General features: G+C 42.8%; 3 protein-coding genes across 3 annotated transcripts in view; all 3 read left to right on the top strand.

Moving 5' to 3' along the window:
* The first annotated feature begins 1,189 nt into the window (after window positions 1-1,189).
* Window positions 1,190-7,142, top strand: LOC125264340 (agglutinin-like protein 10). The gene is made up of 2 exons (XM_048183585.1): window positions 1,190-1,337; window positions 6,162-7,142. Exon 2 carries the CDS (start codon window positions 6,217-6,219, stop codon window positions 7,111-7,113), a length of 897 nt encoding a protein of 298 aa, XP_048039542.1. The 5' UTR covers window positions 1,190-1,337; window positions 6,162-6,216; the 3' UTR covers window positions 7,114-7,142.
* A 1,006-nt stretch (window positions 7,143-8,148) lies between these two features.
* On the top strand, window positions 8,149-14,645 carry si:cabz01007794.1 (mucin-19). Its single transcript, XM_048183584.1, has 10 exons — window positions 8,149-8,760; window positions 8,916-9,110; window positions 9,240-9,338; window positions 9,930-10,071; window positions 10,160-11,313; window positions 11,586-11,777; window positions 11,920-12,018; window positions 12,315-12,453; window positions 12,541-12,729; window positions 13,827-14,645. The coding sequence occupies exons 1-10, from the start codon at window positions 8,272-8,274 to the stop codon at window positions 13,871-13,873; spliced, it is 2,745 nt and encodes a 914-aa protein (XP_048039541.1). The 5' UTR covers window positions 8,149-8,271; the 3' UTR covers window positions 13,874-14,645.
* Window positions 14,646-17,129: 2,484 nt separating this feature from the next.
* LOC125263968 overlaps window positions 17,130-25,012 on the top strand; it is a 31,381-nt gene continuing 23,498 nt past the window's right edge. The window contains exons 1-2 of the mRNA XM_048183169.1: window positions 17,130-17,312; window positions 17,642-17,680. Coding sequence (XP_048039126.1) covers window positions 17,276-17,312; window positions 17,642-17,680 — 76 coding nt within the window. The 5' untranslated portion in view covers window positions 17,130-17,275. The remainder of the gene's footprint in view (window positions 17,313-17,641; window positions 17,681-25,012) is intronic.

Below are 25,012 nucleotides of genomic sequence, written 5' to 3'. Positions count from 1 at the left end.
AAGCAAAATCACAGTTAATTTCAAGTTTTTTTTTCAGAATACAATACTTGAAATCTTAAGTCATTGTGCTTTTCAAGTAAATATATCCTAAGAATCTTAAAATTTAATCAGATTGGCTGCACAAATAATTTCAAATTAAATTATATTAAACTGACTTTAAAAAATGAGTTGAATTTCATATAACTTGTATAAAAAAAAAAAAAAACTGCTAAAATTATTTCGATGACTTAATGTAAAAATATAAGTTGCTCTGACTTACTGATCATATAATTTTTTAATGTCAAGCTATTTAAAAATGGTTTGCACTTTTGTCTGTTCCCAGACTGAAGAATGAAGTCAAAAAGTGGCACAAATTCTTCAGATGGCACATGTGCAAGTGGTGATGTTCATGCATTTGTCCTTTGGCAGGGTGTGAAACGTCACTCAGCACAGTCCATTCATTCCATCGCTATCTATACGCACCAGAGAAACTGGAAAGGCAGCTCAACTATAATTTAATGATCTATATCAGCAATACTGTAGATTAGATCGAATATAAAATAACTAACACACCAGACAAGGTGGAGTAGAGTGACTTAAAGTAATTATTCCACAGGTATTTATCAGAACAAATCAAAAGTTTAGTAAGCATTAGAATCTTACAAATGCCAAGTTAGATGGTGAAATTCTTTCATTCTCACTCCTTTTTTCAGGCCAGTAGAACAGAATGCTCATTTTATGAATGTTTTTTATAAATTCGGTTTTGTCTTACAATAAGAAGACTCAAGGTTATTCTTGATGGATTGAATGTTGCTTTGTTGTTTCCAGTTGTGGGAAATTTAATGTCAAAGTGAATGCCTAAACCTCACCCTGAGTAAATATTTTGTAGAACAAAAGCTGAAGAGGCAGTGATTCGACGTAAGCACTAAATCAACTCTGACATACGTTTCTGCCAAAATACCAGTTACTACAATGAAAAATCTGGTATAGAAACAGCTTTACACCCAAAAGCTTTTCACTTTTACAGTGTATAGTGGGACATTCTGTGGGGAAAAACACAGAAGACTCTTTTTCTGATGTAGAAAACTGCAGTCAATCAAGTTGTTTGATCTTCTGTATTTGAGCTGAAGCTGCAGTGGGAACGTATGAATTCAGGAGTGCTACGCCTCCCTATGCCAGACATCATAATGTGTGTTGGCTTTGCTTTTACGCTTGAATGTTTAAATGACGCAGTCTGAAGTAAGTTAAAAGCATTGTTTCCAGCTCTTCAGGTCCCACCCTGCATGAAAGTTACTAAAGTGAGAAAAGCTTGACACCTCCATTATTGGTCTTAAACTCACAGAACTTCTCACACACTGGTAAGAAACACTTTAAGCTTCTTTTTAACACGGCTGTTAACATATTGAGTGAATCATAACTGCAGAGACAGATGCATTTAATGAGATTACATTATACAAAGATGAGGTATATTTAAAAATGTTGAAACATGATACTTTAATATTTATTTAAAATACACTCAAAAAAGGTTCTATATAGAACTCCAGGGCTAAATTCTAAAGAACCTTTATGCCAAGAAGCTTTTATGTCTAATGTTTCAAATGATTGAATCATATTTAACGGGTTATTTAATTTTGGTTACATTTTAGTTTGAGGAACACACATTCACTATTAACTACGACTTTTGCCTCAATAAACTCTTAATTTACTGCTTATTAATAGTTAGTAAAGTAAGTAAGTTGTTAAGTTTAGGGATTGGGTAGGATTAAGAATGTAGAATATGGTCATGCATTAATACTGTATAAGCTTTATAAGTACTAATAAACAGCCAATATGCAAGCTAATAAGCAACTTGTTAAAAAAGAATAAAAACAAAATTAGACTAAATTCATAATGATCCCATGAGGGAAGTTTTTCTTCTAAGATGTCTGAATGTCAGTGCATTAGATAACAACATATCAGATGAATCTCAGAACTAACGCACAATTCTGCGCCTTTTTTAAATGTACTTTTAATCTTCCAGTTGTTTTCTTGAAATGTGTTTGTGCTATGATTCTTTAAAACAAATTACCATTTGCTTTGATATTTAGCTTTATAATGGAATTACATTCATACTTTTTTCGTGTGTGTGTGTGTAACTAATATGTCAGGATATTTCTAGGAACCACAATTTCATCATTAGTGTTCATTTGATAATATACAAAATGATTACTTTTTATTATTTACCTTGTACTTTATGTTTTATATTTCTTATAATAGACACATTTTATTGATTGAATATTAGATATTTTTTGAAGATAAATTGGTTGGAATACAATGATTGATCATTTGAAGGATTTTTTTTTTTTTTTTTTTTTGGTCTTTGTCTACTCTGAAATATATGTGTTGATGTTTTATCGGATGCTGCTATCCTTCAGAATTACCCAACTTTTTCAGAGCCCCAGACTAGGGAATGACTATGGAGTCACTGGCTTCTACAATTAACTTTTTTTTTTTTTTTTTTTTTTTTTTTTTAATTTGTTGTTGTTTCCAAATTTACATTCAGGTTATGGGATGAATTCCAAGGATCCATCAATTTCTGTAATTTTGCACTTTACCATAGTTAGAAAGTCAAGAATGGTTGCAGAAGTCAATGTGATATATATATATATATATATATATATATATATATATATATATATATATATATATATATATATATATATATATATATTGTAGTGTAACACTGGTGTGCACGTAGAATTGAATGTGCACTTCAATTAAGAAAAGCTTCTTAGATTGCATAATATAGCTAAGATAGCATCTTAGTTACATTAAACAAACAACCACTGCTGAGATAGATCGCTGAGAACAGTCCATATGTCGCTATCTATACGCACCAGAGAAACTGGAAAGGCAACTCAACAACAATTATAATGATCTTTATCAGCATTCAGAAATGCTTTAGATCTAATATAAAATAACTAACACACCAGACAAGGTGGAGTAGAGTAACAGAACAAAACAAAAGTTTGGTGAGCATTAGAATCTTACAAATGCCAAGTTAGTGAAATTCTTTCATTCTCAGGCCAGTAGAACAGAATGCTCATTTTATGAATGTTTTTTATAATTTCTGTTTTGTCTTACAATAAGAAGACTCAAGGTTATTCTTGATGGATTGAATGTTGCTTTGTTGTTTCTAGTTGTTGGAAATTTAATGTCAAAGTGAATGCCTAAACCTCACCCTGAGTAAATATTTTGTAGAACAAAAGCTGAAGAGGCAGCGATTCGACGTAAGTGTAACGGAGGCCAGCTAGTAGTTGCTGTGCGAGTAAACGTCACTCCTCTGATCTCAAGAGATGCTCTAGCGACTGACGCTAGAGGTTGCAGCCTTTAGCCTCCTTGTTAGAGCGTCCGACTCCCACGCCGGAGACCCAGGTTCGAGACCCGCGCGGAGCGGGGTGAGAAGGACCTGGGTTAGAGGGGTTACATAAGCACTAAATCAACTCTGATGTACATTTCTGCCAAAATACCTGTTACTACAATTAAAGCTTTACACTCAGAAATTGCTAGTAAATTTTACGAAAACTTGCGAAGAAATGGCAAGTTGGTCCGTGTACTTTTGCATCCATTCGTTTTTCCTTTTTTTAAACCAGAAATGAAATATGGAAAATGCTGTTTCTTTATTTTAACACTGATGAATAGAATTAGCAGATACAAGCCAATTTTCTTTATGCAAGATTAATATTTTAACTTATTTAATATGTAAAAATGCTAAATTTAATTTACAGTGTTTTGCGTCATACACACAGACGCTAAAGCGCCCTCTAGTGCTTTTCCTCTGGCGTCAACGACTCGCTTCAAGAGCCTGCCTAAATGACATTGATTAATTGTCATTCGTTAAATTACTATTATTATTACTTGTACATTTATATTTTAACCTAAACATTACATTTCTAAACCTTATAGCCTCTTGTTTAGCGCTCTAACATCATCGAGTTCCCGCTTGTGGTCTCATTTTGCTTTTTTCTCTGTTTTATATGAATAAAGGCCAAAATGACATTTCATTACTGTGACTTTTTCATCTGGCTCTGTTAGGTGTTTTATATTGAGAAATTGTTGATTAGGAGTCACTTTATAGCTATGCTGTGCTGTTATACGATGACAAAATTTTACGCCAATATGTGATTTTTCAAGAAGACAAAATTACCATGCGCTTTGCCTCAGTGGAGGTTTGACATGAAATATTTCTCAATTCTCATTGAAAGCAATGCGTTACAGCCGCATCAATGGACATTAACGCTTTACGTGGATTAATCTTAAAACAACAACCAGGGAGAAACTATTTTCTCACACATCTGCTAAGACAATGGTAAACAAAGTGGAAGGACACTATTTTTATGTTAAGCGTTTATAACGGTTTTCTATAAGTGGAAAACGCTGAACGTTGAAAGCGCGTTGTCTTCATATTCCGCCTGACCTGCTTGTCTGCACATCTTTATTGGTCATTTAATATCAGTGTCTTAATGCATCAAGCGTTTTCTTCATAACTGTGTTTTATTTTCTAGGAAAATGCTTAATGTGTTATTGTGTTCATAGTGGGCAGCTTATAAGGTGTATAGTGAATTTGCTCCTCCAATATCACCTAAGCCACATGGCGCTTATTTTTCATCTTAAGCACTCAGAATGTCTTGCTTCGCTGGGCGCGTTTGCTGCCAGTATGGCATCTCTTGGACATGCAGCAGTATCGGACCCCTCGTGAGTGAGAATGGGGTGGAAATCAAGTCAAGTATTATCATGTTTCAGAGACATGGCTCTCAAAAGTGTGGGAGAAACAACAATTTTACAAAAGAAAACTTGTAAATTGACAAAAAAAAAAAAAAAAAAGCACCTTATTATGACTTATATTTACGTTTTAAAGTCATGCGCCCTCTAGCTGGTGTAAAAATAATGTCATGTTACGTTCCCTGGGATTGAACCCATGATCACATGATTTCATATTGTTATATATTGCAATGCTGTGCTAATTGAGCTACACGAAACCGAAATATGAGGCAGATAAAAGGGAACAATGCATTAAAACGAAAGTGTCCTGTTGTTGATAGGAGCGCTACTTTAGTAAACGCTCCTATGGGTCGTATTTCAGGGAAGTGACAAACAACCTATATGGTCGTATTGGTTGGAGAACATGTTGGTAAAAACACCTGAAACTAAATATTACTCAATAATATTTATGTAAATCAAATTGGCTTCAATGTAACCTCTACATATTTACTTTTACAGTGTATAGTGGGACATTCTGTGGGGAAAAACAGTTTTTGTCAGACTCTTTTTCTGATGAATAATTAATTAAAAGAGATCATAAAACTAATCCATATTGATTTAGCGGTTTAGTCTAAAGACACAATCACTTTATATGTTGAACTGACTGAATTTAGGCTTTTATTCACATATAAACATTCATTAATTCACACATCAGTTATGGTAAAGCGAAAGCATGCTTGCTTGATGTGCAAGAACCAATGAGGACCATTCTGGTGTTACGCATTACGTTTGAGCTTCCACAAGAGGTTTGTTCTCACATGTCAAACAGGTTTGTTTGAGCTTCTCTTTATGTTAGCTGATCCGTGTTTAAATTGAAAAAAAAAAAAAAAAAAAAAAAAAAAGAAGAAGCCTGAATTCAATCTGTGCATTATATAAAGTGATTGCTTCTCTTTAGAAAATTTGGACTAAACTGCTCAATTCATATGGATTCATTTTACAATCTCTTTATGAACTTTTTTAATTATTTGTGGTAGTTGCATGAACTGTCAATGGAGGGATAAAAACCTCTTAGATTTGATTAAAAATAACTTATTTTGTGTTTGGAAGATGAACAAAAGTTTGGAACTTCATGAGGGTGAAAGAATTTTGGATGAACTAACTCTTTAATCAATACTCATATGTAAGTGTTAAGGTTAAATTGTTAATGTTAAAGTGCCATACAGCTTTCAACAACATATTACTAAGTAAATTAAGTTAAACTATGTTGATGAATTCAGAATTATGGCTCACTCTCTTAATGTATTTGCAATCAAAGAAATGTTTAAAAATAAGTCTTTCAGATAATTCATTAATAGCTATTAGATATTTAATTTTCGAAAAATGTTTTATTTTTTGTTGTTGTTGATTATACAAACTGAATTACTTTTCATTTTTAATTACAGGTTACAAAAATCGAGCTGCAAGATTAACAGTCTTATAAGTACATAAAGATCACTGATGGGGAGTAATTGGATCTGTGTGGCTATCCTGGGGATGGCATGCATGATGCTTGGAGTCAATGGAACAGACAGTAGCAACTCCACGACAAGCAACAGCTCAATACCTTCTAACATGAACCTGACGCAAACAAACCCTCCCAACATCACCACTAACCTGACCATGACCCCCCCTCCAAACATAACCACGAACCTGACCCAATCAAGCCCTCTCAACATCACCACTAACTTGACCATGACCCCCCCTCCAAACATAACCATGAACCTGACCGACACAAGCCCTCCCAACATCACCACCAACCTGACCATCACCCAACCTCCAAACATAACCGTGAACCTGACCCAAACAAGCCCTCCCAACATCACCACCAACCTGACCATGACCCCCCCTCCAAACATAACAATGAACCAGACCCAAACAAGCCCACCCAACATCACCACTAACCTGGCCATGACCCCCCCTCCAAACATAACCATGAACCTGACCCAAACAAGCCCTCCCAACATCACCACTAACCTGACCATGACCCCCCCTCCAAACATAACCATGAACCTGACCGACACAAGCCCTCCCAACATCACCACCAACCTGACCATGACCCCCCCTCCAAACATAACCACGAACCTGACCCAAACAAGCCCTCCCAACATCACCACTAACCTGACCATGACCCCTCCTCTAAATATAACCATGAACCTGACCCAAACAAGCCCACCCAACATCACCACTAACTTGACCATGACCCCTCCTCTAAACATAACCATGAACCTGACCCAAACAAGCCCACCCAACATCACCACTAACCTGACCATGACCCCCCCTTCAAACATAACCATGAACCTGACCCAAACAAGCCCACCCAACATCACCACTAACCTGACCATGACCCCCCTCTAAACATGACCATGAACCTGACCCACACAAGCCCACCCAACATCACCACTAACCTGACCATTACCCCCCTCTAAACATGACCATGAACCAGACCCACACAATCCCACCCAACATCACCACTAACCTGACCATGACCCCACCTCCAAACATAACCATGAACCTGACCCACACAAGCCCACCCAACATCACCACTAACCTGACCATGACCCCCCCTCCAAACATAACCATGAACCTGACCCAAACAAGCCCTCCCAACATCACCACTAACTTGACCATGACCCCTCCTCTAAACATAACCATGAACCTGACCCAAACAAGCCCACCAAACATCACCACTAACCTGACCATGACCCCCCCTCCAAACATAACCATGAACCTGACCCAAACAAGCCCTCCCAACATCACCACTAACTTGACCATGACCCCTCCTCTAAACATAACCATGAACCAGACCCAAACAAGCCCACCCAACATCACCACTAACCTGACCATGACCCCCCCTCCAAACATAACCATGAACCTGACCCAAACAAGCCCTCCCAACATCACCACTAATTTGACCATGACCCCCCCTCCAAACATAACCATGAACCTGACCCACACAAGCCCTCCCAACATCACCACTAACTTGACCATGACCCCTCCTCTAAACATAACCATGAACCTGACCCACACAAGCCCACCCAACATCACCACTAACCTGACCATGACCCCCCCTCTAAACATGACCATGAACCTGACCCACACAAGCCCACCCAACATCACCACTAACCTGACCATTACCCCCCCTCTAAACATGACCATGAACCTGACCCACACAAGCCCACCCAACATCACCACTAACCTGACCATGACCCCCCCTCTAAACATGACCATGAACCTGACCCACACAAGCCCACCCAACATCACCACTAACCTGACCATTACCCCCCCTCTAAACATGACCATGAACCAGACCCACACAATCCCACCCAACATCACCACTAACCTGACCATGACCCCACCTCCAAACATAACCATGAACCTGACCCACACAAGCCCACCCAACATCACCACTAACCTGACCATGACCCCTCCTCCAAACATAACAATGAACCAGACCCAAACAAGCCCACCCAACATCACCACTAACCTGACCATGACCCCCCTCCAAACATAACCATGAACCTGACCCACACAATCCCACCCAACATCACCACTAACTTGACCATGACCCCACCTCCAAACATAACAATGAACCAGACCCAAACAAGCCCACCCAACATCACCACTAACCTGACCATGACCCCCCCTCCAAACATAACCATGAACCTGACCCACACAATCCCACCCAACATCACCACTAACTTGACCATGACCCCACCTCCAAACATAACCATGAACCTGACCCACACAAGCGCACCCAACATCACCACTAACCTGACCATGACCCCTCCTCCAAACATAACCATGAACCTGACCCAAACAAGCCCTCCCAACATCACCACCAACCTGACCATCACCCACCCTCCAAACATAACCATGAACCTGACCCAAACACGTCCTCCCAACATCACCACCAACCTAACCCAAACAAGCCCTCCCAACGTGCCAAACAATATAACATTACCAGGCTCCAATATCATAACCAACATCAATAATCAATCACTAGTAAGTCAAATTCCTTTTCTTGTTTAGAAAATTGAAGTAACATTCTTGATTGTTGAAGTGAAAGTTTTTTTAAATTATAAAAAAAGTACTTTTGCAAGTTCTTGTATACCCTGCATTTATGTTTTTGTTTCAATTTGTCTTCTTGTTTATTGCAGGCAATTACTGGCAGGGATAACTGCAGAAGGGATAGGGCTTGTTTCTCCGCTCCACCTACTTGTAATCCAGGTGCACAAGGTTCCTGCTATTTCCTCTCTACTAAAGGAACAACCGAAAATGCAGATAATTTTACCTTTGAGCTCAGTGGCGAGTCAGATGGTTACATTGCAGCTGGACTATCTCGAGACAGCAGTGTAAGAGATCTGGGACTTTTTAGTCATATATTTCTTTTAATGAAACAAACTAATATTGAAGCACTTTAATCTTAAAAGTTGAAGTATCAGAAAATGGTTCTCTGTCTAATTTATTTTTCACATCATTAGGGTCAAGGTGCCATCGTCTATTCTTGTGCCAATATTAATGGTGTACTCAAGTTCATCCGTGCCACACTGAACAATCAAAGACTGACTCAGGATAACACAGTAAGGCACTTTTTTATGGCAATATTAGCAATAGAGATTCTTAACAATAGATAATTTATTAGTATATAAAAACAAGGAAGAGATCAACAAAAAACCTAGTTCTTCTCCTTCACACAGGTCTCAAAATTTTGCCTCTATAAAAATGCAATATGTGCAAAAATGCAATAATTCATAAAATCCAAATAAAATATAATGGCTCTGACTGCTTCATCCTCTAGTCAGTAACTGGTAACACCCAGCAATAACACATTCCCGTAGTTATTTACTGTTGTGGTAGAATTGTGGCTCACTCCTCCTTAAGCTTCAGCTCAGTGAGATTTGTAGGTTTACAAGCATGAACTGTGCATTTAAAGTCCTTCCACAGCATTTCAGTGGTGTTCAAGTATTGCAATGCACTGACCAGCCATTGCAAAATATACATTTTCTTGTTTTTCAGCCATTATGATCTAAGCTTGCTGCTATGTTTCAGATCATTTTTGTGACAGAAATCTCCAAAACTTTTCCACTGCACTGTATATGCTACCTCAGGTATAGCTTCTGTGTCACCTTCACAGTGTAATATTAAGTAACATTATTTCTGGTGTGCTGCAGTTCATCCCTGGAAGCTTCCGTGGCTCGGTGAATGGAAAAACGATTCAATGCATTTTCAATGCTGCAGGTCTTGGCAGCAGCACCGCTCGTGCTGCAACCACAGAAACTTTCGTCTCTGTTTTAACAGGCAGCATCTCAAATGGTGAGTGCAACCCCTTGATCAAGTAAATGACATAAAATTTGTTTTGTAATAAAAGTAAATCATCCTCTTCCCTCTACTCCTTTTCCAGGCTCTCTGGATTCTCCAGTCACTATACTGGCCACAGATAGGTCAGTGGACTTAAGCAACCCTAACAGCACAGATGTTTCGGTCATAACGCCCAGTACAAATGCCACTGCAACTAACGCCACTGCAGCACCAAACACCACTGCAGCACCAAACGCCACTGCAGCACCAAACGCCACTGCATCTAATGCCACTGCAGCACCAAACGCCACTGTATCTACTGTCACTGCAGCACCAAACGCCACTGCATCTAATGCCACTGCAGCACCAAACGCCACTGCATCTAACGCCACTGCAGCACCAAACGCCACTGCATCTAACGCCACTGCAGCACCAAACGCCACTGCATCTAACGCCACTGCAGCACCAAACGCCACTGTATCTAACGCCACTGCAGCACCAAACGCCACTGTATCTAACGCCACTACAGCATCAAACGCCACTACAGCATCAAACGCCACTGCAGCACCAAACGCCACTGTATCTAACGCCACTACAGCATCAAATGCCACTGCAGCATCAAACGCCACTGCATCTAATGCCACTGCAGCACCAAACGCCAATGCATCTACTGTCACTGCAGCACCAAACACCACTGCATCTAATGCCACTGCAGCACCAAATGCCACTGCATCTAACGCCACTGCAGCATCAAACGCCACTGCATCTAACGCCACTGCAGCATCAAACGCAACTGCATCTAGCGCCACTGCAGCATCTGCAGCACCAAACGCCACTGCATCTACTGTCACTGCAGCACCAAACACCACTGCATCTAACGTCACTGCAGCATCAAACGCCACTGCATCTACTGTCACTGCAGCACCAAAGGCCACTGCATCTAACGCCACTGCAGCACCAAACGCCACTGCATCAAAAAATGCCACTGCATCTTACACCACTGCAGCACCAAACGCCACTGCATCTAACGCCACTGCAGCATCAAATGCAACTGCATCTAGCGCCACTGCAGCATCAAATGCCACTGCATCTACTGTCACTGCAGCAAGTAATGCCACTGCATCTAACGCAACTGCAGCATCTAATGCCACTGCAGCATCAAACACCACTGCATCTACTGCCACTGCAGCATCAAACGCAACTGCAACATCAAACACCACTTCATCTAACGTTACAGCAAACACTGGTACTACAGTTGTAAGTGTGAACAGGCTGGAGAGCCAGTTATATTTTTCTTGGTTAAGATGGCCTATGTTGTTTTTTTGAAGTTAAGGTGAAGTGCTAGCAAAGTCAGTGATGTGTTGACTACAGTATAGTGTGATGGTACATTGCTATATTATTTAGTTTTTAAGTTAAACTCTTGAGTTTACTTTAGATTGTATGCATTTTTAAAACATTCTCAACAGATTTTTTTTTTAACTTTAGCACTGCATTTCATGACTTATGTGAACATAACTTTTCATGATAAGGTCACCAGGGGCAGCTGTAAGAAGGACAAGGCATGTTTCTCCACTCCAGCCAGCTGTGATCCATCTACTTCCAATAGCTGCTTTTTTGCCTCCACAAGAGGGGTAAACGGAAGTTCAGAAAATCTCACTTTTGAGCTCAGTGGGGAGTCGAATGGTTACATTGCAGTTGGCCTCTCTCAAGACAACAAGGAGGTCTGTAAAAGATCTAATTTATTTCTCATATGTATCCACATACACTTAAATCTTAAGTTTCCTTTTGTAAAATGTGATTTCAAAGCACCAAGAGATTTGGGTTCTTTACTTTACTTGACTTATTTACCTTTGCTTCTCATAGGGCGATGGTGACACCATCTATTCGTGTGCCAACAACAATGGTGTACCTAAGTTCATCCGTGCCACACTGAACAACAACATTCTGACTCAGGATAACACTGTAAGACTCCCTTTCATAGAGCTTTTTCTCTGAAATGCTCTGCCAAGCTTTGCACAGAAGATTCTTGGCTATAAATGATATGCAAATGAAGAACAACAGGGAAGGCTTAAAAAAAAAAAAAAAAACATTCTGAGACAATTATACAGTAGAACAGAAATGGAGCAAATGTACAGTATGTTAGACAGCAGTAAGTGAAAAAGGAAAAACCAAGAGTGGAACTGAACACCTTGAGGTGGAGGGGGAGCCCACTCATTTTAACCCTTAATTTTTACAAATTTTACTTTTTTCTCTTACAGTTTGGACCTGGATCCTTCCGTGGCTCTGTGAACAACGCAAAGATTCAATGCATTTTCATAGCTGCGGGTCTCAACAGCAGCACCCGTGCGGCAAACACAGGCGCTTATCTCTTCTTCTTCACTGGCAACTTTACCAATGGTGAGAGCGACACAATTATCGAAATACTGAAAGAGATTTCAATTAGTTACAAAAATTAAAACGTTTTCTTTGTTTCCATTTCCTCAGGCAATATGGGGTCTCCAGTCACACGAATGGCAACAAATTCATCAGTTGATCTAACCAACATTAACAGCTCAGATGTTGCAGTAGTAACACCCACTACAGATACAGCATCTAATACAACCACTTCTACAACTACTACAGCAAAACCTACAACAGGAGGGAGCAACACGCTGCAGCATGTGGCTTCTCAGGGTAAGAACTTGATACTGCCACATTAAGGCAATAGAGAGGCTGCTCACTGCAGAGCCAATGGGTGGAGCTTGTCATCCAGGTGGAGCTTAAATGTCCAGCCACACCCTAACCCTAAACATAACTAGATCAAGTTCCACCCATTATGCCCAGAGAGAAGGAGCTGGAAGTCACTGGACATGAGCACCACTTGGGGCAATGGCTAATTGCAATGCCAAGCTGAATCTGCTTTTTATGATTTTAATAGAAAATCTGTACTATGTGTTAAGGCCGGTACACACCAAACCAATGTCAAAGAACTAGTGGCGACGGAAGCCGATGTTGTTGTGTCGGCTGACTTTGGCTGCATCTGGGCAAAAAAGTTGTGCTTGAACACAGCCGACAGCCAACCAGCATGTACGTTCTGCATCTGCAAGATTATAACCTCCACAACAGCAGATGACAGTACTCTGAATTTGTCATTCAAAAAAGGCAACTTGAACTATGAATGTGAATATACAAACTGTGAACAAAGCAGCACTCGCTTACCATTTTATATGAACAATGCTAATCAGTTTGTCTTCACTTACATTAATTAGGCTACGTACAGCCATGTCTTTAAGAAAATATTTGTGTATTGGAATGCTCTGAAAATATGAAGATGTACAGTAGGTATGCCTTCTTTGTGTGCCTACTTGTCTTCGGTGTTTGATTGCTTTGTCACTTTAGTTCTGGTTCGTGTCCTGGTTTACAAAGCTGAACAGCAAATCAGAGTGAGCTCTTTTCCCGACGTTGATTCAACATGCTCAATGACTTACGCAACACACTACTAAACCGACTGCCCGACAGCTCTTTAGTTGCTAAATGCGTGTTATTTGAGATTAATCTGATCTTATTTGAATTTTATTGGCACATAAGCATTTGCACAACAAATAGCATAGCATGTACTGTGCAATCCAGGAGCATTTCTGACATCTAGCCAACAGAAGTCATTTGATAATGTACATTATTCACAGTGACCTCAGGTTGAGTCTCAGATTTTTATTTGTGTTGTGCTTTTCATGGTCAGTTAGCTGAGCCAAGTCCTTTATTAAATAATTTCTTTTTTCTTGTCTTTTCAGCTGCTGTGGTAATTCTCTCAGGGATCCTTGCAGTCCTCCTGTTGTAAGGATGCTGCCTGGACGTGCCTTTTGCTTTCTGAAACTGGTCGATGAGCACTGAAGGCTTGATGAACCCAACACTAAAGTATAAGTTATTCTGCACATTTATAATTGTGTGTGTACTGTGACTCTGGAAACAATGAAGCAATAAGCTGAAAATATGGGGAAGAGGGAACTATATCATTTATTTAATCTGTGTGAGAGAGAAAGATTGTGTGTATGAGTGTGTGTTTTTGTGAGAGTTAGTGTTTGTATTCTGCAAATGTACTGATACTTAAAACTCAGGCTCCTGCACAGAATGTGTATAATCAGTCTGTTAATGTAATGGCGCAAGTCACCAAGTGGCTGAAATGTCTAGAAATAGCTAAGAAAATGATTTTTAAATGTCTTTCATTTATTTTGTAATGAAAGTGCACTGCTGCCTCAAAACATTGAAAAATTAAGTTACTTGTATTTTTTTTGTTTTGTTTTGTTTTTTGAAGAAAAGAATTATGCATAATAAAAATTATTTAAATGTTCAAGTAAACAATGAGTCATTCTTAACCGGTGGGTCAATGAAAGAACAATGCTAAATGCAAACAGTTAGGATCATTGTTTCTACCTTCAATTAATTTGCTAACAGTGATTGTAAAGTATATTATTACACTGTTAGCTAACTGTGTGATTATAAATGTACATTTCTGAAATTACATAATTTGGACAGTCAACTCTGATAACAGATCACTCTAAATTATAATGTTGACATGCATTATAGCATTAAGCTGCTTTGAAACAATATGTATTGTGAAAATTGCTGTACAAATAAATATGATTTGAATAGTAAACTAAATAACAGAAATGGTGAAACGCATCCCATATTGTTGGTAAAGGCTGTGCTTTCAATCAACCCCTACGGTATTTTGCCACTAAGTTTTGACACTTTGTGCAATTGATTAATGATTAATCATTTTAGCACTGTGTTGGGTCACCAAATTGTGCCCTAAAATAAATCTTTTACTTTACAGGAATATTCCAATCACTTTAAAGATTAGATTAACACTATTTCAAAACGTTCCCCATAGGGAAATGATGCTGAAACCACAGTCTGATTTCTTGCCAATCCTTTGTTTTTATAATGAAGGTTTTGTAAACTTTGTAAAAAAAAAAAAAACCTCTAGAGATGTTAGATGAAACACATTGCTACTGATGTCTAATTTGAGTTTGTAATGTAGGTTATTCCTTTAATGTCAACAAACATACGGGGAAAAAAATAGATTTATATATTTGTAAAGTATACTGAAAGCTTTACAAAATTTTAAATTTTGCTTTTGTAAAATATTTTCTGCTTTTTTTCCAGAAAACACTAAAATTATATCAAAAATCATAAATAACTTGAATGTGTTCAGAACAGCATTTATGGTGTGTGGAATATCCAACCTATGTTTAATGTTTTCAATTAATGCTGAGAGGGCACACTAAATATATTAATACTTAAAGACTGTAATAAGGTCATTTTCAGTGTATTGACTTTACATCTCTTTCATAATTGAAGAGTCTTTTGTTGGGAACAAAAAGACTCTTCAATTATGAAAACGCACATGTGAGGAAGAACAACTGAGCTTGATTTTTGGCTCTTAGATCCATCAACATCTCACAACATCTCATTCATCAGCAAAGTAATTTTCTTAGCTTCTTTCCAAGGCAAGATGACACACATTATTTACATATAGGCAAAAGAGTTAGCTATTCAAATGATTCACACAACCAAATCAATGGGGGCAAAAAAAAAAAAAAAAAAAAAAAAAACTATAATCAGACAATATTAGAATAAGAATCATGGCAGGTTAATGTAGATGCATCTAGGATTCAATTAAATTATAAATTTAAACTCATAATGATGACCTAATTGCTGGCGTTGTTACACACCAAACCCCAAGACGCCGACACAGAGAGTAATTCAGGAACATTTACATGTACATTTACATTCATCATTTTCTGAACATGCTTTCTAAGCAAATGACTTCAAGAAAACTCGTCATGGATGTTGTGAAAATTTGCTTCAAATATGCGACCATCCGACAAATTTGTACATGTACGTCTAACCAATTTTAACTTTCAAGCAGAAGCTGTTAAATCTCAAATTTACCAGCTTGAAATTACAAATTTCAAATATGCATGATAAAAGAAGAGCTTGGCAATGGTCAATGTTACACATTAAACACATTAACATGAATCCATAACATGTTCATAAAAAATCACAGGAAATAAGAAAAACAAGTAATGTTTAAAGAGGTGACAAAGAAGCAGATGCACCAAAAGACTGATTTAGTTTAATAAATCAATATATGAACAGCTTCCCCATGCGTTAGAAATGACTTGTCTTGTGATCTTGCGGTGTCTATGAAATGGGAAAGAAAAAACGACACTCAAGATGGAAACAAAATGCAGCATTGATAGATATTGTCTTAGAGAATATGAACTACGTGATGAACAGTTTGACAGCCTCAGTCTTCATTCACTTCAAAAATTCACCCTTGGTGTTTCACTGAAAAGAAAGTCATATAGGTTAAGAATGACATGACTGTGAGTAAATTATGACAGAATTCACGTCAACATGTTCAAAATTGAATACAAAAGCGAATACAAACCTTAATATAGATTAGGAAGACTCCCCATCAGTTTCCTCTCAGGAGATCCAGTTTGGTGAATTTGTAGGTGAGTTTAAGTTACTCTTTTTTTAAATTATTAATTATTTTATTTATTTATTGTTTGCAATTATAAACTTTATATAACTATATAAACTATTTATACCTGGTATTAGAAGGTGTCTCTTATGACATGTCACCTGACATTCATATCTTGACTTGGTTTGGATAAAAGTGTCCACCAAAGAGATTATTGGTACCGCACTGGTATCAACTATTTTGATATCCTTAATCACTAAAGACATTCATCTTATCGCTTGTCCGCTTGTTTCTACATCAGTGGTCTCAAGCTCATCTTCTGGAGGGCCACAGCTCTGCACAGTTTAGCTCCAACCATCTTAAACTCACACCTGCTTGGAAATTTCTAGTAAAGAAAAGAAAAGCTTGATTAACTGGATCAGGTGTGTTTGATTAGGGTTGGAGCTAAACTGTGCAGAGCTGTGGCTCTCCAGGAATTGAGTTTGAGACCACTGGTCTACATGGATTTGAAAGATGAATTATTTTAAAAAACAATGCCCTGTTTTTATGTGAAAAATGTTCCCGCGCCAGTCAGCGAGAAAGAGAGAGAAATATGGGAATGGAGGAGGAGAAATATGATCATGTGACACGACTGACAGAAGTCACACTGGCATGTAAAGCTGAACTAGTGTGTCATTCTCTCGTCTCTCTCTCCCAGGAGCAGCGTTCATTCAAACAAATAAGAGCAGAAAGAATCAAGAAGTGAACATGAGGGTTTTCTTCAGGAGTCTAGCGCTTTTACTGGGTAGGTAAAATGTAGAAACATCTTAAGTTTTTCTAACATCTCGGTTGTTTCTGGAAGACTCAAAGACAATCAAACGTTTTAGTTGTTGTGAGAACCACAAAAAAATCTATTTCTTTATCAGTATTGTTGTCTTGCGTTCTTTCTAACATGTCAACTTTACAGCATAATTTGAGTTTGTCTCATATTTGATGATGTTTGCTTAATTGATTGTTATTTTCCTGTTTATTACTGTGAAGTTGCTTTGATACAATCAGTATTGTATGTAAAGTGTTATATTTTACTTAAATTTAACCCTCTACTGACCATCACTCTGTGTTTCTCATTTCAAGGGTTTTTCTCAGTTCAAATGAAGGCAGATGAAAAAGAAGGTGAGATTTAATTAATTAAACACCAACTTTTGTTTGTGCTTAAACATTTTTAGGGCTCTACAATTTCAGACACATAATGAAAACTCATGATCTTAAACAGCCCATGCAAAAGAAATTGAGCATTCGATTGAAACTGTCTGCTTTTTGATTCCTTTTATTCAAGTCAACAGAGAAATCACAAGAAGGTGTGCAACTGGGCATCATGATGTGAAATTAAGGCATATTGTGTAAAAAGAGATTGTGATTTAACCCTACAGATGTTGCTTTTTAATCACACGGGAGATGCATTACATTGAAGATCCACTCACCTACTGTAACAACATCTCAATGACTCACTATCATCGGCTGTGAACATATTTCAAGCTTTAAACCTGTTTCCGACGAGTGAATCTGTTTCCGACGAGTGAAAGAACAGCAATAAGCAACAGTCAATAAACCTGAAAATGAGAAAAAGAGCACAAGAGGAGAGTAAAACATTAAAAATGTCTAGAGTAATGTTCCAAATCTCTTTAAGCACATCAGAAATACAGTAAAAACAGTAATATTGTGAAATATTATTACAATTTAAAATAACTGTTTTCTATGTGAATATATAGTAAAGTGTAATTTATTCCTGTGATCAAAGCTGAATTTTCAGCATCATTACTCCAGTCTTCAGTGTCACATGATCCTTCAGAAATCATTCTAATATGATGATTTGATGCTCAAGAAACATTTATGATTATTATCAGTGTTGAAAACAACTGTGCTACTTCATATTTATGTGGAAACGGTGATGCATTTTTAAAAATCCAATTAGGAAGTTCCAGAGAACCAGTTCCATGTTAGAACCGGTTCCAAATTTCCAAGATTCGATAAGAAACATGCATTTTGATTCCGCTTACCATTACTGTGTCTGCATTTTAATGTGATTTAGACCATTCAAGCGCAAAAGACTTGTGCGCTGTTTTCTGTGCTGCACACGTATTCAAAGCTTGCTCACAGAAAAAGTGATCTTAATGTGATTTTAAACCTATACTGTAACATATGCGTGCAGCACAGAAAACGTCTCAGTTACGTATGTAACCCTCGTTCCCTGAAGGAGGGAACGGAGACGTACGTCAGTAGTGACCGACGAATTGGGATATCGCTAGAGAGCCCTATCAGCTTCGAGTGAACTAAAACAAGCCAATGGAATTGGCGTGCGATATTTGCATAATGCGCACCGCCTCCGACAGGTGTATATAAATAGGAAGCAGATGCAGTCGCACTCTGTTTTTCGCTGAGGAGACAACTGGTGTCCGCACAACAGCGAGGGTACAGAAACTGTGGCGACGGGACGTACGTCTCCGTTCCCTCCTTCAGGGAACGAGGGTTACATACGTAACCGAGACATTCCCTTTCAGTCGGTCACGTTCGACGTACGTCAGTAGTGACCGACGAATTGAGATCCCAAATAAAGCGCCACAGTTACGAAACCCCTTCCAGTGCCCAGTGCAAGCTCTAGCCACCCGTCGCACCAATTGGACGGTGAAGGGGGCGAGCTTACGCCGAGAGAGTCTACTGCTGTTCCGACATACCCACTAAGTAAACTAGACTACACTGGGGAAGCGAACCCGTAGGGGACGCTGCGGAGGCCACTACCTACCCAATGGGGGAGGAGTTTACGTGGAGAATACACATATGGACTGGCCCGGGGGGCAGTACGCATATGGAGTCCCTGGGATGGCTCCACCTGGGTAGGGGGAGACTCATCTGACAGGTGACAGCAGAGCTGGCTCTGCTAAGGGAAAGACACGGACTCGCCCGTAGGGAGTTTTAAACCGTGGATGATACACATATGGGACCGCTCACGTAGAGGAGTCACGACATATGGGCCCCAGCCAACAGACAGCGTCAGCGACGGATGTAGGCCTGGCATCAGACACTCCGCAATGTCCGAGCCGAAGGGGGAGGGGGAGGAACTCGACAGGGTTCGCCAAGTGGGGAACATGACTGGAGTCAAAATATGCACGCATCCGGCCCAGGGGGCAGGAATGGCATTGCAAGCCGACACTTAGAGTGGGTACAACGCGTCTACCGGCTAGTGAAAGCGAGTACACGGGAAGATACCGGCTCTACACGTAGGCTATAGAATCTAGCGAACGTGTTAGGTGTCGCCCAGCCCGCAGCTCTACAGATATCTGTCAGCGAGGCGCCATGAGCCAGCGCCCAGGAAGAGGCCACCCCTCTGGTGGAGTGGGCTCTCAACCCGAGCGGGCAAGGCACGCCCTGGGATTCGTACGCCAAGGCGATGGCATCCACTATCCAGTGGGCCATCCTCTGCTTGGAGACAGCCTTTCCCTTCTGCTGGCCTCCGTAACAGACAAAGAGCTGGTCTGAGGTCCTGAAGCTTCACGTTCTGTCTACGTACACACGCAGAGCGCGGACGGGACAGAGCAAAGCTAGGGCTGGGTCTGCCTCCTCCGAAGGCAGCGCTTGCAGGTTCACTACCTGATCTCTGAAGGGAGTGGTAGGAACCTTGGGCACATATCCGGGCCGGGGTCTCAGGATGACGTGAGAGTCGCCGGGCCCGAACTCTAGGCACGATTCGTCGACCGAAAATGCGTGCAGATCCCCTACCCTCTTCAGAGAAGCCAATGCAACCAGGAGGACGGTCTTGAGAGACAGTGCTTTTAACTCGACTGATTGCAAGGTTCGAGGGGCTGACCCCAGAGAGATGTAAGAACCAGGGTCAGATCCCAAGAGGGTATGGAGGAAGGGCGAGAAGGATTCAGTCTCCTCGCCCCCCTCAGGTACCTGACGATCAGATCGTGTTTCCCCAGGGATTTACCCTCAACTGCGTGGTGATGTGCAGCAATAGCGGCAACATACACCTTCAGGGTGGAGGGAGACAGCCTTCGCTCCAACCCTTCTTGCAGGAAGGAAAGCACGGATCTGACCGAGCATAATCGGGGGTCCTCTCGGCAAGAGGCACACCATTCGACGAATAGGTTCCACTTCAGCGCATAGAGGCTCCTCGTGGAAGGAGCTCTAGCGGAAGTGATGGTGTCTACGACCGCTTGCGGGAGATCACTCAGAACCTCCGCATCCCATCCAGGGACCACACGTGGAGGTTCCACAGGTCTGGACGCGGGTGCCATAGGGTGCCCCGTCTCTGAGTCAGGAGGTCCTTCCTCAGAGGAATCGACCAGGGAGGGGCTGTCGCGAGGAGCATGAGGTCCGAGAACCAGGTCCGAGTGGGCCAGTACGGCGCCACTAACAAGACCTGTTCCCCGTCCTCCCTGACCTTGCACAGGAGCTGTGCGAGAAGGCTCACTGGGGGAAACGCATATTTGGGCAGACCCGGGGGCCAGCTGTGTGCCAGGGCATCCGTGCCGAGCATGCCGCCGGTCAGGGAATAGAACCACTGGCAGTGGGCAGTTTCTGGGGAGGCAAACAGGTCTACCTGGGCCTCGCCGAAATGCTGCCAAATCAGCTGGACCGCCTGGGGGTGGAGCCGCCACTCGCCCGCAAGTGGAGGCTGCCGTGAGAGCCCGTCAGCTGCACGGTTGAGCACACCTGGGACATGAGTGGCCTGAAGGGACCTCAGATGCTTCTGACTCCACAGCAAGAGATGGCGGGCGAGTTGCGACATGTGACGGGAGCGTAGACCACCTTGATGGTTGATGTACGCAACGGCCGCAGTGCTGTCCGAGCGGACCAGTACGTGCTTGTCTGACAGCAGCTCCTTGAAGCGGCCCAGTGCAAGACGTACTGCTAGCAACTCCAGGCAATTGATATGCCAATGCAGTTGAGGCCCCGTCCATAGACCCGATACTGCATGCCCGTTGTACGTGGCCCCCCATCTGGTGGCAGAGGCGTCTGTGGAGACCACAGCGTGCCTGGACACCTGTTCCAGGGGCACTCCAGCCCGCAGGAACGAGGGGTCTGACCACCGGGTGAGGGTGCGTCAGCAGCTCGGTGTCACGGGAACACGGAGCGTACCGCGCTGCCACGCCCATCTCAGGACCCGGCCGCGAAGCCAGTGTTGAAGCGGCCTCATATGGAGCAATCCGAGCGGCGTTACCGCGGCTGCAGATGCCATATGCCCCAGGAGCCTCTGAAATACTTTCAGTGGGGCCGCTGTCCTGCGCTTGAGCGTGCTCAGGCAGGTCAACACCGACTGGACGCGTTCCTCGGTGAGGCACGCAGTCCGGGCGACCGAGTCTAGCTCGAGACCGAGACAAGAGATCCTCTGCCCGGGGGAGAGTTGCTCTTGTCCCAGTTGACCCGAAGCCCCAACCGGCTGAGGTGAGCTAAAACCATATCCCTGTGTTCGCACAACTGCGCTCGCGAGCTGGCCAGGATCAACCAGTCGTCAAGGTAGTTGAGAATACGAACGCCTTGTTCCTTGAGGGAACAATGGCCGCCTCCGCAACCTTCGTGAAGACGCGGGGCGACAGGGCCACCCGAAGGGTAGGACTTTGTACTGATATGCTCGACCCTCGAACGCAAACCGTAGGAAGGGTCTGTGGCGAGGCAGAATCGAGACATGAAAGTACGCGTCCTTCAGGTCGATCGCTGCAAACCAATCCCGGGGACGGACGCATTCGAAAACGCGCTTCTGCGCATCTTGAACGGCAACTTGTGAAGGTACCGGTTCAAGACGCACAGATCCAGGATTGGCCATAGCCCACCGCCCTTTTTAGTACAATGAAGTAGGGGGCTGTAAAACCCCGACTTCATCTCAGCTGGAGGGACCGGCTCGATTGCATCCTTCGCCAGGAGGACAGCAATCTCCGCCCGGAGAACAGGTGCGTTGTCCAGAGACACCTGAGTGTAGTGGACACCCCTGAAAACCGGGGGACGCCGGGCGAACTGAATCGCATAGCCGAGTCTGATGGTACGAATGAGCCAGCTGGACAGGCTGGGGAGCGCTATCCACGCTTCCAGACACTGAGCCAGCGGGACCAAAGGCACCACAGACGCACCGGGGGTGGGGCAGCGAGGCAGAGTACGGGGACCCGACTCGGATGGCATGGGAGCGGCCCGGAGTGTGGTCAGACTCTGCGAGGCAGCAGTGCGTATGGGAGACGGCGCACGGGGCGCGGCCTGCACCATCACACTGCCACCTGCTGGCGATGTGAGGGGGGGCTGCGCGTGACAAGGCAGGGCCTCGCACGCTGACAGCCGCAAGCAGAGTACAGGGACCCGACTCGGACGGCATGGGAGCGGCCCGGAGTGTGGTCAGACTCTGCGAGGTAGCAGTGTGAATGGGAGACGGCACATGGGGTGGGGCCTGAACCACCACACTGGAACCTGCTGGTAAAGTGAGAGAGGGCTGAGAGTGGCAAGGCGGGGCCTTGCACACTACCAGCCACACCCTCTTGGGACCTGGAGGATCAGATAACAGTTCTATTCGTGGGTACCACTGGACTCCGGAGAGCCAGCGGCAGAACAGACCAGAATTCTCCACCCGGTCCTCCTCCGGGGAAAGAACTGTTTCCTTCAGCTGCAGGTCACCATATCCCCAGGACCGCCTCCTGCTAACCAACTGGGTTGGCTGCGGGGAGAGCGGGCTGGGTTTTAGGCCAGCTTGTGAGATGAGCACATCGAGAAAGTGTACTTGACGATGACACACCCCAGCAAGACTAGCCAGGGGTGTTTCCAGACCACCATGGTGGACATTGTCTGCCGGGGGCCAAGACCCATGCAGGGCAGAGGTGGTGTGCCCGTAGCACTGCGACCCCACCCTAAAGGGTAGTGAGAGAGAAAAAACTTGTAATGCAGATTATGGCCCCCTTGGCGTTCCATATTTAACACCAAAGAGGCTACAAAACTGCCAAGTTTTTCCATGCACGTCCGGGCACAGGGGGCGGGGCAAGGCGAGTGCGCGTCACACAACGCCCCCAGGGGCCCGGGAAAGCATGGTTGTCAAGTCTGAATCTGATTCAGCATGAGCACATCACGACTGTGGGACGCTCAGCATCATCTTCATTTTCAGAGCCCAACAATACTCTCTCCAATGTAGCAGTCGACATCTGATCCTCTGCTGGAGCTCCGACTAAGACGCTAGGTCCCTCATGAGAAGGACCAGCAATCCAAGCAGAAGCTACCAGCCATGTTGGACAGTGAACGTGGCCGTCCAACTGGACGACACACGGCGCACTGGGCGCCGACGTGGCCATGTTTTATTAAACATGAACCACCCACGGACATAGTCACAACATGTTTGCGATGCACTAGAGGAGTGGGGGGCCCACGGAGAATGGCTCGGCGGGTATAGCCCCACTGTGATCCTCTGGTCACCCAGGCTTATTAACCAAAGTAGTATTTTTCTTATTCAGAAAAATAAACTAGATTGGGGAATAAGTGAGGGGACTCCACCTCATTAAAGGCGCTCGAGTCTCGACCGTGCATCTAGAGCGCCAGACGACGTGCAGGGTTGCCATGGCAACGCGCTCTGTCAGCCAGCAGCTCGACGGCACACGGCGCGCTGAACGCTCAAGCCCTTACGAGAAAGGTGAGACAAACAACGCGCCGACGTGGGCATATTCTCATAAGAGAATATGAACCACCCACAAACACAGTCTCAGCACGCTAAGCAGACATGAGAGAAAGTGATTGTGGCCGTCAGTGAGGATAGGAAACGACCGCCTCCAGAAACGCACAGACAGAATGACGTCTTGAAAAAGACGCAGTGTCTGTCTGTGAAGCTCTTTTAGAAGGGGAAGAGTCAGCTCTCTCGTGCTGAAGCACACAGGGAGTGACGCGATGTGTTCAGGTACACCACTCCCCGAACACACCGGGAGGAACCAGCCCAAATCGCAACAGACAACTGTGTTTTATATGGGAATTCAGTTGCTGTTAAAACAGCAGTTGAGAGCTTAAGCTCAGGCTCCCCGGGAAGCTCGCGACCTCGCTGTTGTGCCTTAACGCCAACACAAACAGACGCTGAATCTCCAAGGCTGTTTAGTTTCACTCTTGTGAAGTCTGAAGCTGGACACCAACTGTTGGCTCCGAAGCGAAAGACAGAGTGCGACTGCATCTGCTTCCTATTTATATACACCTGTCGGAGGCGGTGCGCATTATGCAAATATCGCACGCCAATTCCATTGGTTTGTTTTAGTTCACTCGAAGCTGATAGGGCTCTCTAGCGATATCCCAATTCGTCGGTCACTACTGACGTACGTCGAACGTGACCGACTGAAAGGGAACAGCGAGCGAGCTTTTTAGCGTTTGAATGGATCAATGCAGCTCTTAAAGTGACAGCAGCCTAACATTCCTGCTGCCATCTCTATAATAACACTAATTAAACAACAAATGACAAAGAAAATTCACTCATTCTTGACTGAATAGCTTTTGTAACTA

The sequence above is a fragment of the Megalobrama amblycephala genome, linkage group LG3 (assembly GCF_018812025.1).
Source record: "Megalobrama amblycephala isolate DHTTF-2021 linkage group LG3, ASM1881202v1, whole genome shotgun sequence".
NCBI classification, from domain to species: Eukaryota; Metazoa; Chordata; class Actinopteri; order Cypriniformes; family Xenocyprididae; genus Megalobrama; species Megalobrama amblycephala.
This window is presented reverse-complemented; position numbering and strand designations above follow the sequence as displayed.